Source organism: Bemisia tabaci, chromosome 3, assembly GCF_918797505.1.
Source record: "Bemisia tabaci chromosome 3, PGI_BMITA_v3".
Taxonomy (NCBI): Eukaryota; Metazoa; Arthropoda; class Insecta; order Hemiptera; family Aleyrodidae; genus Bemisia; species Bemisia tabaci.
In genome coordinates this window covers 47138310-47157708 of record NC_092795.1, presented here as the reverse complement: position 1 = coordinate 47157708, position 19399 = coordinate 47138310, and the positions used below count along the sequence as shown (strand labels likewise).

Below are 19399 nucleotides of genomic sequence, written 5' to 3'. Positions count from 1 at the left end.
GGAATTACAATTTCTGGCTCATCGGTAAAAACACGTATGTGCCTGGGGAAACTAATGGTGCATACGTTGTTCCTCAACTGACACAGAAATTATAGTTCCTAATTGCGAAATGGATCGCGTTAGGCAGAAAGGAACCAAGTCACATCAGTTAATACAAAATTTGATGGGGTAATTTAATTTTTTAAAAGGAAACGGTCGTACAGATTATTTTGCAAATTTCAGTGAATTATCTGCATAGTGAGAAGCAAATTCTAGAACAATTTCAAAAAAACTCGCACAAACGTTCTCTCGTAAATAATCAAATTGCTCGGTTAAGTTCGGCAACATCTAATGTGGCTGGATTCCTTTCTGTTGAACGCGGTTCAAACGTAGTCCAATTTTTGTGTTGTGTTTTTGCCTAATTTGCCTTTTTATTTTTTAATGGGTCAGTTGCGCTGGTCACAAAATTGTGATTTGATGCTTGACTCTTGTATACCAGCTAAAAATAAGAAGATCTGTCCAAACAGCAACTTTTTATGTTGAATATTAACCGAGATACCGTCCTTTGAACAGTCGGGTTTTTGACGTCATTCACCGCGGTAGTGCATGATAGCGTATGTACTACCGCGGTGGATGGCGTCATAAATTGAGTTTTTCAACAGGGCCGGATTTAGGGGGTGGCCACATGGGCCGCGGCCCATGGCGGCAAATTTCGCAATTTTTTTTAAATGTAGGTATAGAAGAAATCAGATTCAGAAAAAAAAATTATAAACGAGAAAAGGCGACAAAATCTCTCATTTCCTAAGACTATAGTAATTTCTAATTTTGTCGTCCGGTGATACAAGAGATAGCACCTTTTATTAGTCGAGCTAAGAGAGAAACCAAACACGCAATTCGGCCTGGAGCGCGCGGCGCGGCGCAGAGAGGAATGAAGACGAGGACTTGAGATGAAAAGGAAAAGCCCTCGGCGCGGCGGTCGGTATGTAACACACATTAGCGCCTTCAAGACTGCATGAATACTCAACGCATTGCGTCAAACACAGTGCAGTGCGGTCAGCGCGAATCGCATAGCGCCTACAAGACTGCATGAATACTTCACGCATTGCGCCAAACACAGTGCGGTCAGCGCGGCGCGGCGGCGGAAGTTAAAATTATTAAACCACATTCTTGTTCGTTCTTTCATAATTTGCTCGTTCATTTCTTGTAAATGGAATGCCTTGTCCACACAGAGATAGGTTTACTGAACTTAACTTTCACACAAAGTTTCGTGAACTTTTGCTAGTAGTGTTCCCCGTGCGTTTACCCGTGTCCAACACGAGTAAACGCGTCTTATGCACTCCTCCCCCTCTGGCACTGATGGTTTTTATTTATGTTTCAAAACGAATGAGAAGGGGACGGCAAAATACAAGCGGCTCATGGGCGGCAAGTAGGTAAATCCGGCCCTGTTTTTTAAGGCGCGATATCTCGGTTAATATTCAACGTAGGAAGTTGCTGTTTGGACAGATCTTATTATTTTTGGTTGATCTGCAAGAATAAAGTATCAAAATACGATTCTGTGACCAGCGCAACCAACCCATTCTGCCGTGCTAAGGAAGAACGCCGTATAAGCCTTCAGGCGTTGACAAATTTCCTTTGATAAAACACGAATTTCCTAGTCAAATTATGAATATTTTCCTTTCGATTTTTCAGATAATTTTGTACGCAATTTCATCTAGAGTCCCTGAAAATTTCAAGGGAAAATATTCACAAATTTCCTCTAAAATAAACATTTTATCGAAGAAAGGCAACTCTCGAATGTTCATACGGCGTTTTTCCTTAGCACGGCAGCATTTATTCTCGTATTTTCTGTTTCTGCATTGTTTTCTCTTACACGGGAAAAAAAAGAATTGCTGATTCAACAATTCGTTGCTAAAAACAGTGAGTGCAATGTTTCAACGCAGATTTTACAACAAAAAAATGCTACTTTAACCACATTGTAAACTAATTTAACCACGGGGGTGGTTAAAGTAGCATTTTTTTGTTGTAAAATCTGCGTTGAAACATTGCACTCACTGTTTTTAGCAACGAATTGTTGAATCAGCAATTCTTTTTTTTCCGTGTATTTTTGATTTTGTTGATTTGTGTTTGTTTCATTTTCGTTTGTTTTATTTTCGTTAATCGGCTTGTTTGTTCTTTTGTTTGTTCCTTCGGGGGTTCAGGCGCAAGGGAGCCAGGGTCAGGGTAACGGGCAGAACGGGAGCGGGGGCGGCGGCGGCGGCGGAGGCGGGGGCGGGGCGCAGACGGGGTCGGGGGCCCCGGGGGAGTGTTGGGACGTGAACGTCTCGGCGGGGGAGCTCCTGGGGAAGACCCACGAGGAGCTCGTCCTCCTCCTCATCCAGCTCCGCCGCCAGAGCGCCCAGCTCTGCAAAGCCATGGAGCACTGCCACAGGGAGATCGAGGCACAGGTCAGCACCCACTCCCAATCAACCGAAATCACAAAATCGCTTCATTGAATTGTTCGTTTCGGTACAATTACAAATCCAGGGTGTATACTGTTATCTAAAACTGGAAATTATGACAGGGTGTCTAGCATCAGGATTTTCTCGATTCTATCAGGATTTGAAGAAAAATCGGTCGTAAAATCAGGATTTGGGATAAGTCGGCCGTCCGATCGGATTTGTTTATCAAGCTATATTTGTGAAGTTACATTCGCCTAATTTTTCTCCGCAAAAAAAATCAGGATTTGGAAAAATTATGAAATCAGGATTTAGCAGTCAAATATCAGGATTTCCCAAAATGAAGAAAAAACTCGACTCCCTGCATGAGGAAAATCAGTAATGTATCAAATCTCAGCAATCAAATTTTTCTCCTGAAAATGACCGTTCATTTGAAAAAAATTGATCGAATCGGATCGAAGGATCCAATCAAAGGACAGCACTTTGAAAAAATCAAAATGGCGGACTTTATAACGGCCGCCATCTTGCTCCACTTGCGGGTCTCTGAGTATGGACTGAATTTGCTTTCCTACTTACAGTCGTTGTCGTGCACGTACGTTTTAATTTCCTGAACCGGAAATCTTGAGTTTTTACCCAGAAAATTAAAAACGTGCCGACATTTAGCTCATTTATACAGTTTACCCCGCATCCATGGATATTCTCTGAATCCACCTTACTTTTACTCAGGGGTAACTCTCATTTTTCCCCTTCATTTTCAATAGCAGTATAACTTCAAAACCTTGAAACGAACAATTCAATGAAGATCAGCTCAAGTTGGTACAGGGAACTTTGATTCTCCTCAATTGGTGGTTGTTTGCCTCTCTAAGCTGTCCTATTTTTTCTATTTTCGCGGATCTACCCTATTTCCTCAAAGGTGGTCGGGTCCCTCCATCCAATTTTTTACTCCTTTAATATATCTCCACTTTCTTTTATGTCATTCCAACTGCAAAAACAATCTCCAGCTTTCCTTATATCTATGTGCGCTTATTTTTTACAGTTTGATTTCCTCTCTCTCTCTCTCTCTTGTCAGTTTTCGAATTTGCCGTATCCATGGCCGAAGTGCAAAATCACGTATCTTTATCGCGGTGTTTCAAAATTTCCGCTTTTGTCTATTTTTTCGAAGAGAAACTAACCAACTTTATAGCTTTAAATTTACATAGAATCTCTTGCTGAAACAGAAGGAAAATCAAGGAATTTGTCAAGAAATTTTGTTGAATAGCTCTCCAAAGGAAAAACAAAGCATGACGAGAAGTTTGCACCTTCGCAAACGGAGATACGTGGTTTCGTACTTAGGTCATCGATATCATTTTTTTAGTGCCCCTGTATGTAACGCATTCTTTTATGAAGCTACATCTTCGGAGACTTAAACGCTGAGCTAAGAAAGTAGGCCTTGGCAGTTGGGGCACAAGTTTTCAATTTCAAGTCCTCAGATTAATGAGTTAAGCCCGTCTTGACAATACGCATCCGTTGTTAGGTTAAATACCCTCTTATCATGAAATTCAATTACTTTTAGGTATCTTATACAGGGTGACCCAAAAATCTCCACAATGGCAAAGTCGGTTTTTTTTTTTTTTTTTTTTTTAAATCTGGAAAAAAGTTGGGCTCAGTCCTATTTGCTTTCCTCAAGAAAATTAAAAAAATTGATGCTTGATGCGCCGGATTTTTAAAAGTCACTTCTTAGTACACATTTTGCCGATTATATTTTGCTCTGAAGCTTTATTTGCTTGCCCTACTCACTATTTTATGTGTTCCGTTTTCTGTTTTGCACGAATTAATTATTCCAACAAATGTGCGGTAAAATTGCACTGATTTTTTGCAGTCAACAATTTTCCAGTGTAGTCTATTTTTTTATTTTTAAAACAATTTCTTCAACAACTTTAATTGTTACAATTTATATATTTACTTTTTAGGCACGCTATGCAGAATTAGATGCGCCAAAGAGGCTTGAGCATCTTCAAAAATTAGAAGACTTGAAACGGCATTTGCTGGAACTAGAGAAGCAGGTAAGTTGCGTCCACTCAGATATCAGTATTATAGAATCCAATTTTCCTAAGTACATTGGCTTCTATTGAAGAACTTATCCGAAATGGATGAAGCTTTTTTAAAAATGCGGAAGTAAATTATGTGATTTATTGTTTGCAACAGATCTTGATACATTTCCATTTTTAAATCATGTCTGCAAAGTAGCTGTTATCTTTGGAAGCTGTGGAATCATCCCTTATATCTTTTACATTGATGCAAGTGTTGTGAATTCCTTTTAATGGTTTCCCATTTACATTTTCCTTTTTTGCAGAAAATAAAAATTGGTTTCTGCAGTGATGGCAAATTATTATCAAGGCCGTAATATATCTAATGATATGTTTGTTTTGTTTTTCTTTTCCAGTATGAAAAAGGGAAACCTTTAGTTAATTTAGTGGATAATATGGTAAAACTCGGATCTCTCTACCGCGTTGGCAGCACAGTTCCTCCATCCAATGTTTCCTTACTTCAAGAGAAAATTGAATTCAATCACAAAGTCCAAGAACAGCGGCTACTGGCTGAAGAACGGAGAGATTGGGAAAGGCTGAACCCCGATCAAAATCAACTTCAGGTTTGTTCACTTCAAAATTCAGCCTACTTATTTTTCGTTCACTTGAACATTGTTACGTAGCAAATAACCCTAGTCATTATCAGCAGGGAATTTTTCAAGACTTACCTTCGCCATCACGTTTTAGAAGAATTGAGTCAAGAGTGGTTTTGAGCATACCCATTTACCCCACATTTTCTCCAGTCAACAGTTCAATGTTTTAAAAAAATATTTTAAATGGGAAAATAAGTGTTGCACCTCATCTCTAGAGTTGACTCTAATGGAATAAAACTGCAAACCTCTTTGACGTGATTTGGTTCTTTTATTTTGAATTCAGCCCAATTTCTCTATCACCTTGGGTTTGCTTGGAAGCATGGCTTTAAATATTTTGTTATGTTTACTGTAATCAAAATACATTTTTTTCTCCTTGAAACCCACATTAAGAAAAATTAGCCAAATTTTTGATTACACACCTCTAATGTGCTGCCCCCCCCCCCCCCCCGCCTCCATCCGCCTTAAAACTAAGTTCTTTTATTTTATCTTAAGCAAGGAGCCACCAATAATAATTTTTTTGTAACTTTTTTGCAGGCTAAAGTAGAACAGCTTTACTACCTTGACAGAGTTCTTCAAGAGGAGTCAGGAACCCTTCAAAGCCTTCAGCAAGATAAGGTAATGATGTTTGCGATGCTTTGAACAGGAATTGCCTCTCATGAATTTGAATAGATGGAACAAATAGTCAATCTTCACAATTGAAGACTGCACTCCAAATTTCCTGAGAAGGGAAACTCAATCAATCAAGGCTAAAATACAATCGTTCAAAATTTCAGGTCTAAATAATATTATTCTAAAGCAGAAAAATTGAAACAGAAATTGGTTACTTGAAAACACTGTTTCCTGTGCCAGCCAATTCAGTTTCAACAGTTGAGCTGTTCCATCGCAACTTGTTTTTCATTTCCAATTTGATGGCATCTTCTTTTCAAATGTATTGCAAATACTTCTTTCCTCCAAGAGAAATGCTCTTGCTTATTTAAAGTTTTTTCTTTTCATTTTTCCTCTGAGTCACTCATAAATGGTATTTATTTATGTTCTTTCCAGGAGATTTTGGAGCAGGCACTCTTTGGTTTAAGACACAAATTACAAGGTGTGACAACAAACCCTATTGAAGTGGAACGTTACCGCCGACAACAGCTAATGCTCGAGAAGGAGCTAAGTCGTGTCAGATCGGTCCTTGCGCACAATTCCAAAGTATGTGTCATTCTTTCAAAATTCTTTCTCGTGTTCATCCATTATACTCGAATCATTACTTTTTTTAAAGATTTAAAAATTAGCATTTTTGAAGATATGATTATTTTAGGAACCACATCATATGCACTGTATGAGTGCCCAGTTAAGACTGGATTAGTTGCTTAGCTATTCGTTTAATCATTAAAACCTTAAAGAGCTGCATGTTGCAACAAATCCATGTGTTTCCTGAGAGCATGTTAAACCATTAAAAAATTGAAGTCTGTGAAATTCCTTCTTATGAGTCTAGACCACTATTTCAATGAGCTGTACAATACATAAGGAACAGCTCAACAAAAACCGCAAGAAATTTTCGGGAGTGCAGAAATTGGCTGAATGAAGTGAAATGGGGGACCCTCTTAAAAACAAAAAGGAAGCGGGGAACGCTGTCAGACTTCCTTGAAGTGTTCATCTCAATGGTGTTTTAGTGGTAAAATTGTGCAATTTTTGGGAGGAAATATTTTTTCTTTTAAGTCCTCTGAGGGAACTGCTGGCTACAAATCTCGGTCAGTAATGAAGAGAGGCTTAGCTTGGAAATTTCTGCCCCCTCGATACTTTTAGATCCTTTTCAGAGATCAGAATGTTCTTTTCTTTATACCAATATCACTATTAACGTGAGAGCTTTTTTTAATTTTCAGAAATTAGAAGAAACTGTGACTGCAAATGCTCGGCTAGAAGCTGAGCTGGTAGTTTTGCGCCAGAAGTTCTCATGGCGAAGGAGAGGAGCCAATGAAGGGTCAGGAGGAGGGCCAACAGTGGCAGCCTTAGAATCTGAGCTCAGTCGTGTTCAAGCATTAGTCGGTGATCTTCAGCGTCAGAGACAGGAGCTCTCCACGCAAGTCCGCCAACTAACAGAAAAGAGTCATTCCCTTGGTGAACAGATCAGGCCGGGACCAACTGGTGTGGCTGGTAAGATAACAGTACCAAAATCAAGCTAGGAGAATCAAATTTTAAAAGAAATAAAACAGATTTTATTTTATTTTATTTTACAAAGCAAACTTAACTCAACAGAAAATTAATGAAGTAAAGAAGTTTCGAGGGGCAGGGGGTCCTTTTTTACGTTTTAAATCAAAATAATTTCATTCATTGCAACAATACCAAAATGCATTAAAACAAAAGATACTTAATAAGTTAATTTCAATTTTTAGCATTTTTTTTTATCAAATTTCAAAGTTTTTAAACCAAGCAGTGTCAGATTTTAAGGAAAATACAAGAATCTCCAGCATTTCCTCTTTTATCGGTGCGTTAATTTCCTTTTTTTTTTGCCTCTCAAGGTGCTGGTCCAATCCCAGCAAAAAAGAAAACAATGAGTGGGTGGTTAGAAACCGATCTGGACTCACAAGTCACCCAAGATGTGGGAGCTGCAACTGAGTCCCTCTCACCTCTGACGATAAGTCCACAACACTTGTCGCACACTTCTCCGATACCTTTATACGTCAACACTGATGGGAACAAGTCACCAGGTAAACTCAGTTGCTTAGAAAGATATCAATGGCGTAAGTTTGCAATCACATATCTCGTTTGCAGTGCCTGAAAATCTCCGCCTCTATGTTATTTTTTTAAAGGAGAACAAATTGACATAATTTCTTGAAGTTTTTACAAAATTTCCTTTACACAGAGAAAAAAAAATCACGGCAGTTTTAAAGAATTGCCATCGACTAGTTTTCCTTTTACAAAATAAAGTATGACAGGAAGTTTGCGACGTCGCAAACCGAGTTATGTGATTGCCGATATACAGTGTCGATATACTGATTTTATTCCCGGGGGACTGAGCTGAAACGATCTCTAGAACTCCCTAAGTCTGAGTCCCTTTAAAAATATAAGGCTCAGTCTTCCATGTTATGCATGTTTGTTCTGGAGGAACGAGGAATTGTCTTTCTGGGGCTCATTGTAATATAAACATCTTTCTGGGACTTGTCACTATAAACTTGAAAGTGTGGAAGTACTTACAAATTTATTGTATGGAACTATCTGCTCAGTTATAGGCTAGTCACTATCATTGTTATCTTCAAGTTTTTCCAGAATAATCTCACTGTACATAATTATTTTCCTTTGGATGCCTCAGCTTTAAATTGAGTCTCTTTTCCAGCCAATCAAGTTCTTTCCTCATTTCAGTATCACTGTGATTTTGATACATTTTTCAGTAAATACGCCTACCAAACTCAATGGTTCTTTTCTCTCCTTGTTTTCCCATCAATCATCCTCATTCATGGAAAGTAAGAGAGTACTAGCTTAAAGTTTTTTGAATTAATTCTAGCTGCACAAACTTTTCTGTTTTAGATCCATGTATGAATGGATTTGACAGTTCTTCTACTGATGAAAAAAGTGACCCAATGTCTCCTCCCGCCAATCAACCAAGAACAATGGACATTAGTGAAGCCGATGAAAGGATAAAAAGATATTATGGTAATTATTATATTTTTTCTTGTGTTTGCAAGTATTCAAAAGATTTTGGACTAAAAAATGAAAGCGTACAAAGGATTTTTAAAATTTTGCCTCTGAGCACCCTCTGATGATTATCTAACATGTCAGAAGGGCCATTTTCGTAATCAAATATGATAGACAATAGACAATAACAACTGGTGTAAACCCAAAACGAAATTCCCTCTGAATGAAGTTTTGATTTATCCCATTAAATCACTCCGTTTTTATTCCTGATTGTTAAATCGACCCCCCAGGTAAAGTGGAAGTCAAAACTAAATTGTTATACTAAAAATTAGCAATTAGCAGTCATATGTCTTCTTGTCAGTTTTTAAGTTTAGAAAGTTGGTATGAACTAAATTTAAAAAAAAAAAAAATTGTAAATTTTTGTAAAAATGTGCCTGAAGTTCTGTAAGCCATTTTCCTGAGCATTTTGTCATCATTAAAGTGATTTGTCAAGCTCAAGTGACGTGGTCGAACTGGCATACGATATATCGCATCGATTAGGTAAACAATCTCCGCAGATTTTGAATTTTTAGCCAAAAGAAGGATGTTAGCCCCTATATCGCATCGATTAGGTAAACAATCTCCGCAGATTTTGAATTTTTAGCCAAAAGAAGGATGTTAGCCCCTGCGTGTGAGCCTAAAGAATCATTCTAAACCCAAAAATTGGCAAAATTTAGAGAAATGAAAGCAGATTAGTGTTGGGGAAAAATCCTCGCATTCGATACAGAAATCAATAACTGTAAATGTGTTGCAGATTTAGGTTCATGGTAATGAATATATTTTTGCAAACTTTTACGATGATTCAACCATGTTTCTATTTTGACTTTATCTTCTGTGTTTTTACAGGTATCATTCCTCGTGACAAACCACAAGAAATCAAGACCGTGAGGATAGTTAAACGTGAATCAGAGAGGAGGCAACGTGATCGAGACCGAAGTGGCAATCTCGGTATTCCAATCACAAATACTAGTTCAGCCAAGAGAGTAACTGTCATAGAAGAAATTAGCAATGAGAATTATGAGGTCAGTACTCAAAAGTGCCAACTCAAACTTTATAAGAATAGAAATTGAAAGCTTTTGGAAAGACAATAATTTTATTTTTTATTCAGTCCCCTTATGGTATTTTGTTAAAGGAATGAATTGTTCAAGGTTGATAAGTATTAAACCATTTATTCTTGGTAAGATTGATGTATATTAACCCAAGACTTGAACATGAAGGTACATCAAGTAAAGTATTCAATGATTCGGCAATCTCTAGAAAAAAAGAACTCGCTATGGTCATAAAGACAATGCCAATGATGAATTTAAGATATTCTGGCAGACTTTAGAGTGATGAAAGTGCTGGATTAATGAAAAGCTGGCGAATTAAGATCCAAGATTATGGTAACAAGATATTGCTCTGAAGGCCAAGGCTTGTGTTAGTCCGTAATGCCAGCAAAGAAGAAAAACATAGGTAAGATTAGCAAGTTCCCGTGACTCACATTGAAATATGGAGTACATACTTTTTTAGGTTTACGTGGAAGGAGATGTACGTAGCAGATGTTTCATGATGTGCTTGAAAAATTAATTGCACCGAATAATTCAACTTTTTCCAAGAATTATACTTAAGAATGTAGCAGTGGCTATGTTTTCTCCAATAACTTTGACGTCTCATAAGGTAACTTTATTTTTTGTTTTAGAATCAGTTACTGGGCTCTGTCGATGAAATAAACGAAGACGATGATCTAACGAATGATAGGTCCATGTCTTTGCCTCGAGGATTTGGCAGCCGGAATAACAAACCAGATCCCCCTCCTCCACCAACCCCTCGGTCGGACAGCATACATGCTTTAAGAAATATTGTAAACAAAAATCCTAGGTTTAAGGTGAGTAATTTGTTTCAAGGTATTTTATTAACCCATTCCCTTATTGATTAATTTTGCATGCCCGCGCACAGATTTACTATTTAATTTCACTGTAAAAAGCTGTATTTGGTTTCGATCTTAGTTTTCTGCTTTTCCTGATAATTAGGAGCAAGTTTTTGCTCTAATTCTTATTGGTTATAATAAGTATGATGTTTATATAAATAAATTTGCCTGGATATTGCACTTTTACAACCAAACCGCTTAAATATGGAATAAAAATAAAATGAAGTCAAGAAAATTGCGTGCAAAATTAGGTTTAGTTTTGAGGTTATTCCACACTTTCGCTTTTTGAAACCTTCAAAATTCCCGGTATTCAGGGAAATTACCGTACAAAACCAGTACAGGTTGGTCACACTACTTCTAGTGACAACATATGTCAACTTTCGAGGCGCTGTCTATCGTGAAAACATCAAAACACGGCAATACGCGTAGCCAAGTTGCATGACGAGTGGGACTCATCATTTCACGTTTGGCCCGGCGCAGCCATGACGAGTCTGACTCGTCATATAAAGGGAATGGGTTAATAACCCTCAAGATACGAAATCGATAGAATTTCTCATTAAGATCATCTTACCTAAACATGAGTAGGAGACCAGTGTTCACCATTTATTCACCCTTAATTTTGTATCAATGTTTGACCTTCAACAAATTTTGTTTCTTGATAAAGTTTATGTCTCGATAGTAGTCTAATTAATTTGATAAGGATTACATTAAAAGTCTGCCAAAAACCATGATTTGAAAAAAAATTTCTCATCGCACGGAGATAAGGATTTTCACTTTCTCAGTGAAAACCACCAAAATTCAAGCTCTCTCTTCAAATCGTAGTTCATAAGTAAGTAGAAGAAATTCTAATTATTAATCAAAACCATTTGTTTTTACAGGTTGATTCTGACTCATCGCTGAAAACACGGTCTGCTCGAGAGCAACTTTTTGGAAGCAACGGGAGTGTAGAAGCTTCCTCTGCACGAAGTAGCACTGAAAATTCACCTCAACTCTCACCTGTTTACCAAAGTGAAGCAGCGCGGCAGATCATCCAAGAGATTTCAGGGAAAGAGTCAGTGAAGCTTCCAAATGGAGTCGGCAAAAATGTTACCAATAACAATAAAAGGCTGGTGCCGAGAGAAAAGAGGAGACATCATACGGTTTCAAGTGGCCGCCCTCTGATTTCCCTGGACTCGTATCCATATCAGGTAAGAGAACACAGAAAATCTGAAACCTACATAATTATTTACTTTCATCCATTTTTTAGTACGCTAGTAAGTTTTCAATCAAGTAATTTCTGGAAAATCATATGTCTCAGAATCTTATACATATATTTTTCTTTCAATCTCAATAAAGAATTAGTAAAGTTTGCACACTGTAGGAAGATCAAGACTGTATTTCAGTTTAGAGGCCTCCATTTCTTGCCGTAATTTTAATAAGTCTTCATATGATTCCTGTCCTGGCGATGGGGACATCCCATGAAAGGATGGCAGCTGATTACCAAAGTGAAGCAGCGCGGCAGATCATCCAAGAGATTTCAGGGCAAGAGTCAGTGAAGCTTCCAATTGGAGTCGGCAAAATGTTTTTCTCATTTAGTTCCTTTGGGCACTCCTTTAATCTTAATTTCTTTTATAGTATTAATTGAGACTGTAAGAGGGTTAATTCGGCCTTAGTCGTTAAGAATTCGATTGATGTCTAATATAATTTCAGGTCATTTATTAAAAGTTCTTTTAGGAAATTGTGGGTTTTATGTATTTTTGATTCAGCTTCAGTTGATGAAGAGATGTTATGTTGTCAGTTGCTTGTTGACCTTTAGGAAGGGAGACACATGTAGCGTTTAGGTATTGCAGAGTACCATAGTGCACTGTAGGAGCAATATGAATGTATTTATATTTATGAATGCCTCATGATAGTGGTTGATACAGTAATTAAACGGTTTTTTCACAATTTTTCAGAATGTGTCTCGAGCGCGTGATGATTTGGATATGGAGCGAGCACTAAGGCCCCGACTAAATGGAGCACCTGATGTTGTGCGATCTACACTATCACGTACTGATCCAGTGAAGTACAATGCAGAAACCATCGATAGCATTTTAGGCACACCTAGCAAAATCATCATTCCTGAAAGATACATTCCTGAGTCCGAACCTCAGCTCTCTCCAGAGGAACAGTCGAAAACGGTTAAAGAAGGCTGAGGCCATCCGGAAAATGTTGTCCGAGACCAGCGTTTCACAGTCTGAAGGAGGAGGTAATTTTTGCAGTTTTTTTTATACGTTCGAAAGGATAAATAGGTGACAATTGAATAATTATTTCTAAAAATTAGACATCGTAAAGAAAGTGGTATCTACATATATACATACGTAGTTTTGATGGAGGGAAACCACAGGAAATTGAGGCTATCAAGTATGATTGCTCAATGATCTAAAATTCTAAATCTGGTCCTAGCAATCAACTGAGTCCTCTCTCAGAGAGTTTATTAAATCAGTGATTTTAAAATCTTTGAGATCAAGTATTTTTTAAACTGGTTCCTTGCTATAATGTCAAAACATTAGTCATCGTAAGATTTTTCAAATCAATATAAAATAAAAAATCAATGTCATAACAAATCATATCAAATGAATTTTTTTTTTTTCATATTCCAGAAGAGCCACAGAAAAATGAACAATCTGTGACATTGAAGAAGAAAGTAGCGGAAGAAAAACGACAACGTGAGCACTTGCTGCAACTTAACCAAATTCTAGCTCATCAAGTCATGGAGAAGAGTAAGATGGTTGCAGGTATGTGGTTTATTTTTCAGATTATTGTCCTGTGTGCCTTCCCTCCCATGTCCAGCCCCCCACTTTACTCACTAAAGAACCCTAGAATATTCAGAATATTTTTCACATTTTGTTAAACTTTCTGTGTTGTCTTGGAGTAGTAAAATATTTAGAAGCAAACTTTTAAAGTTGCAAGATTTTAATTTTCCTGAATTATTTTTGAAAACCTGTAGATTTGAATTCAAGTGTAGCAATTTTAGAAAAATAGATTATTTGCGTTATGTAGGTTGGGACTAGTCTTAGCACAGGATCTTGTCATTAGAACTTGTGGCAGATAAGTTCGCATTTGTTTCCTTTTGATTTGCCAGTAACTGTGCTGCCACTATCCAATAGCGATCAAGGATTGACTGAGTGCGATGATGAAACTATGCTGCCATTGTGTGCAGATACCAAAAACCAAGCCTCTAATATTGCTAAACTTTTCTACTGCACATGACAGTCAAAAATAAACAACTGTGACCTTTCTGATACAAGTTCTAATTAGTTCAATTTTTTATTGCATAAATGTTTAAAATTTTCTTTAGATTTGATGTCATTTGCATATATTATGACAGTTATGCCGTGACTCCCATTTTTGGTCTGCTTTTCTTGCATGAATTGTTTTATGACTTAAGAAATGTCCCATGCTCACAAGTTCTCCATTAATTGATGTCACGTATTAGGTTCTGTTTGCTATAATAAAATCTTGTTAAGTCAGATCGTCCAGGAATCTGCAATTTTGTCAGAAGCAAATAATTCCGATTTTGAGGTTATAGTTTGCCTTTCTGACTGGCCAATTCTTTTCACTTTCTTCTTATGATTTTGTCATCATTTTAAAAAACACTCGTTGCCTTTGTGCATCTGTCATTATGCAAAGCCTTTATTTTGTGACAGTGTTAAGACAAGAAAATTGTGGTGCGTCTGCTTGCAATAAAAGCACCATTGCGGCAGTTGGCCAAGTTCTAATATGTCAAGAACGCAATTCAAGCGAGTTTCTGCACCGCTTTCAATGTTATACCTCGGAGATGCGCAATGCTTTATTGATGAAGAAGAAAATTAATTTTGCTTCCATAACAGCATGACCATTCGTAAATTTCAATGGGTACACTCCTTGGTTTCATTATTCACATCAAATTCCACGTCTGTTACTTGCATTCTGCACAATTAGCATAGCCCTGTATTTTGATCATCTCGTTGCCAGAGAGAAATCAATGGAAGAAATTCTAAGACTGGACTTGAAAAAAGTCCTTACCAGCAAATTGAAAATCTGACTCATCAAGACTGTACTGCATCAACTATTTTTCATTTTGATGTGTTTATAACAGCAGAGAAGCAAATCAAGTAATGAGATAAAGGCTTTCCCTCTCAGTTTTTATTAAATTTATTAACTTCATTTCATAGGTAATCATGCCTGTTGCTAATAACAAATGCCTTTATTTTACTCACATTTTGTTCATTTCTTTCTTTATGTTTGTACGCATTGAATATTTAAGAGGTGAACATACAGCTCATGATTCCAAAGATATACATGCAAAACTGACTTTATTTTTGCTCTCAAATTAATTTTTTTTCCCCTCTACATTTTTTGTCAAAAATGTTCTTCTCTGCTGTTATATATGTTTATACGTTTAAAGTAACAATTGTTTTTGTCTAATTTGTGCATGTTTTGTGCGTTTTGTTTGATGGTAGTTTTTTGTTTTGTCAATTAGGTTTAAATTGCTCTGGTTCGCAAGAATAGTCATGTTTGTCACCGTTTTATTTTGATGAGGTTTGTTCTGTTTTTGCTTTATTTTCTAATTATTTCATTCCCCTTAGTTTTTATGTCAACCTATAGTTTTATTTTTATTATTAGTCAGTGTCTCTTCAGTTCATTTTCCCAAATTTCACACTGCACTCGGATGCTCACTCTTTTTCATCAGTGACTTAATTTGCACTTAGTGCAATTTTGATTCTTTTCAATTGTTTCTTCCAGTTGCAATATGATATTTTAAATCATTTTTCACTTTGTCACCTTCATAATGATATTTTAGAAGGAATAAGAAAATAAAGAAAACAACTCTGCCTAAAGTATGGAAACCCTCACAAGATTTTGATTGAAGTATGGCCAAGTGTTTTTTCATACAGAACTAGTAAACTCATTTGTCTCTGTTTTCGTATTGACCCTGAGATCTCAGAAATATGTTTTTAAAAAAATCGGTAAAGAGTTTCTTGCGGAAGTGGTAAAATAATGCTATTTGCGTTTCAACATTGCGACTGCGCAGTGGCATTGCACTTCAGTCGAGAGGTCTAAAGTTTAATCCCTAGCTTTCTTACACTATTTCCATTCATTTTTGTGATTTTTTTTGTAGTTAATTTCTCTCGCTTTTCTCTGATTGCTGAAACAACAAAAATAGTTTCAAACACAGTTGGAAGGAAGTTAGAACATTAATAATTAAATATAAAAAGAATATCACGAAAACAAATGAAACATTCAGTGGTGCTGTAGACCAAGAAAAGAAGTAGAATATAGATACTATCATTTTTGTGATGACATTTCCATTAGGGTTATCAGAACCTTCAATGTTTTAAACGATCTCTTTCTTTTAAAATTTGGCAATCTAAGATGACAAAACAGCATACATCATTCATATTATCGAATGCAATCCATAATATATCATGATCTACCAGAAGCACCAAGACCATATTATTTGTATTTTCTGTCATCAAATGTTTGAAAACAGTATTTGTAGTTTCTGCATTTTTTACAGCAAGATTTTATAGTTATTCCTAAATGAATTTTCTCGGAACTTGTCCAAAAATTTTTAGCAAGCTTTTTTCGTCTCATTTACCGAAACTTAGTCCTATAACTTTTTTACTAGAAAGACAGAAATAACTCATTTTTTTTTATCTTGCGCTTCACTTAATGAAATTCTCCTTGATGTTTCAGTTAAAGCAATGGCAAGTCTATCAGCAACCCAGAGCGAAGCAGAAGACGAAGATGATGAAGACTCGCCACCCGAACCTCTGCCTATTTACCAACAAAGAGAGAACTATTTCTCTTGAACTTCAAGTTCAGAATCCGAAAATCTGCTTAAGTATAAGGAAGACTCAATCGGAAGACGAAACTTTCCATTTTGGGTATTTTGATTTTAATTAAGCTTTTTCGGACCCATTATGAGCCAGCGAACTAGGTTATTGAATCTAGTCTGCAATATCGCCTCTCAGCTTGCCATCAGGGCGATTAAAGTCTAATCAATTACCTTGATTTTTCGCACCCATGTAAGCCCCAAAGTCTTACGCTACACCTGGCTTGCCAACATATCAGGTCTATATTTGTTTTGGGTGAACTTTTTTGATGGCGGTTGTCAAAATTAGCTTTTGATCACTGCTGTTTGAACTCATATTTTTCTTAGACTGAATCTGTAAATTTGACTATTGTTATGCGACAGTAGACTATAAGTCCTTCAATGGGACGCCAATATGATGTTTGATAATTTTGCTCAATTGTAGACTGTATATTATAATCGTGAAATGTAAACCATCGTAGATTTTTTATGCCAACGTTTTGACCCTGTAGATTGTATATTTAATCTTAATACTATGTCTTTGATTATATGGCCTCTTTAGTAAGAAGTCTGTCTATATAACCAAATCTTCTAAACTTGTACCGCTGAAAAAAAAAACTCACCCTGATGATATCTCAGTGATAATGTCAAATTTTAAATTTAAATCAGCGTCGTATTCAAGGTTGGTTTTTCAACTGCTTTATCTGGTGCTATAATGCCCTGAATTTCTGATCGTCAATTTTTTTAAGTACTCTTAATGTTCATCTCATAAATAATTTATCAATCAGTATTTGTTTGTTCGCAAAGCAGTACAATTTTAACCTGTAACTTCATTCAACATTTAATCTGAGTTTTTCTCTCTTTTTTGAAAAGTATGTTCCCGAAGCAATTGATTAAATATGTGTCAATAATTCAGTATTAATATTCTATAATTAATATATAGATAAGAATAATCCCATCAGGTTGGATCTTCATCCTTACCTTACGTGTAATGTTGGGCTGTAATAGTCCTCCAAAAATAAATAAAAAATAGTTTTAGAAAAGAATTTTTATATCCTGTTTCATCTGTAAGTTAAATAATTTTTGTCAGCTTTGCATGATTTGTTCCTTTTCATTTTTCTCTTTATACTATGAAAGTTTTTAAGAATGAATCAAAGTTCCTCATTGCTAAATGCCATCCTCAGAGGGGGACGAAGCCATGGATTATAGATCCCCCACCCCCTTTCCCCCAGAATTTAGTGATTTTTAGGGTACCTAGCGTCATATTTTTTTTTTTTTTTTTTTTTTTTTTTTTTTTTAATTTGGATCAAACATAAAGCATGTGTGTACTCGTGAAACAAACTTACTTATTGTGCCAAAATCTCTACCCTACAAAATAATACTGAAGAAATTTTTCACATGACTAATTCCTAACTTTTCTCCAAGCTGAAACAAGTTGTCTAAAAATTACCCATGCACATTTTTCTAGCTTTTAGTTTTTTTATGTCAATAACATTTTAGAACAGTCGATGCGATCATGAAAAGGGAGTAAAGACATATTTTGGGATCAAGGTAGCCCCAAAACATGTCCTTAAACTACTTCCATAGTTCCATCCAACCTTCGCAGGTATAATCAACCCAAAAAAACTCAACACTGAAAAAGTAGACATCAGTGGTCTTCGCATGTCCCAATTCAATCGTCCTAGTTTCAAAAGGTTATGTTACAAACAATTTTATTTTTCTGAAGACTTAACAGTGTTGAAAATTTTTATTCTCAGAACATCTACTATGGATTTGGTTTTTTTCCTGTATAGTATCTTTTTCTCTTAATTTTGCAAGCAGCTCTGAATAAAATATATTATTTATTTCTACACAATAGTGGAAAATTCACTCGTGATACATGAATGAATGGCATAAATGTTTGTCAGGTCTATATTTTTATCCTTTTTTCAATGTATTTTTTATCCTGCCCTGGAAGTCATGTACTATCAATATAAGTAATTATTAAAAGAGTTTGTCCTTCAGTGTAAGGTCTTCTCTGATTCTCAATTTTTTTATTTCTTTTTTTCTATCAGAATAGTAATAATTCTTAATTTATTGCAAGTTGTTGATTTTTTGGTTACACATTGTCGGATTTTAATGTTACATTCTATGTTAGTTTTATTTTCTTATTTTATGAACTGTTTTATTCCTTATAGTATGTCCATGCTCCAAAACGAAAATTTTGACCAGTCAAGAAATGGACGGTGGTACATTTTATGTGCTTCTCCGTGCACGACAATTAATGCAAATTCATGCATTATTACATCTTGTATGGTTATATTGGCTCAGATATTAAATCAGCAATTAGTAGCATTTTACATAACAAGCTGTAAGAAAGGAGGATTTTTTTTGGTTCTTTAAATATAATTTTCTCTGCTGAGAGAAATATAAGAATTGCAAGTTGTACTTTACGGTACTTTTTTAGGAAGTAATTTAAACATTTTCCAACTATACATTCAACACAAACAACCCATTTGTTTTATCCCATCTTTTATTGTAGTTAATTAGTTGAAATATCATCATTTTCATTGAAGCTGAAAATCCATCCATCCTTTAAATGTCATCTCTTGAAAAGTTATGTTACAGTTCATTTGTCAGAATTTTATTTCCTCTGTGCCAACTAAGCATGACTTTTGTCTCTTCATTCCTGTCAATTGTCTCTTTTTAGTTAGGAATTTTCCTCATCCAATTAGTCAATTAGTGCAAAGTATTTTAATATTAAAACTGAGTACTTAAAATTGCGTGATGTTTTTGTAAATATTGTAAGTAAAAGTACTATTTCAATTTTAAATTATTATGTTATTCAAAACAAGTTGTTATATCAGTTGTACTTTCGTTTTATATTTACGAGCTATTAGTGTCATTTTTTGTATATTTCAAAAGAAAAATTTTATTGTACAAATTTTTAATAAAACCCTTCAAAAATA

General features: G+C 35.8%; 1 protein-coding gene across 1 annotated transcript in view; it reads left to right on the top strand.

The window, feature by feature from the left end:
• LOC109030629 (pleckstrin homology domain-containing family A member kramer) overlaps positions 1–19399 on the top strand; it is a 173770-nt gene extending 154371 nt beyond the window's left edge. The window contains 15 exon segments of the mRNA XM_072298468.1: positions 2178–2423; positions 4364–4456; positions 4837–5043; positions 5608–5688; positions 6115–6264; positions 6939–7209; positions 7575–7763; positions 8581–8706; positions 9574–9749; positions 10406–10591; positions 11512–11820; positions 12568–12783; positions 12785–12860; positions 13255–13389; positions 16334–19399. Of these exon segments, the coding sequence (XP_072154569.1) occupies positions 2178–2423; positions 4364–4456; positions 4837–5043; positions 5608–5688; positions 6115–6264; positions 6939–7209; positions 7575–7763; positions 8581–8706; positions 9574–9749; positions 10406–10591; positions 11512–11820; positions 12568–12783; positions 12785–12860; positions 13255–13389; positions 16334–16449 (2577 nt within the window). The 3' untranslated portion in view covers positions 16450–19399.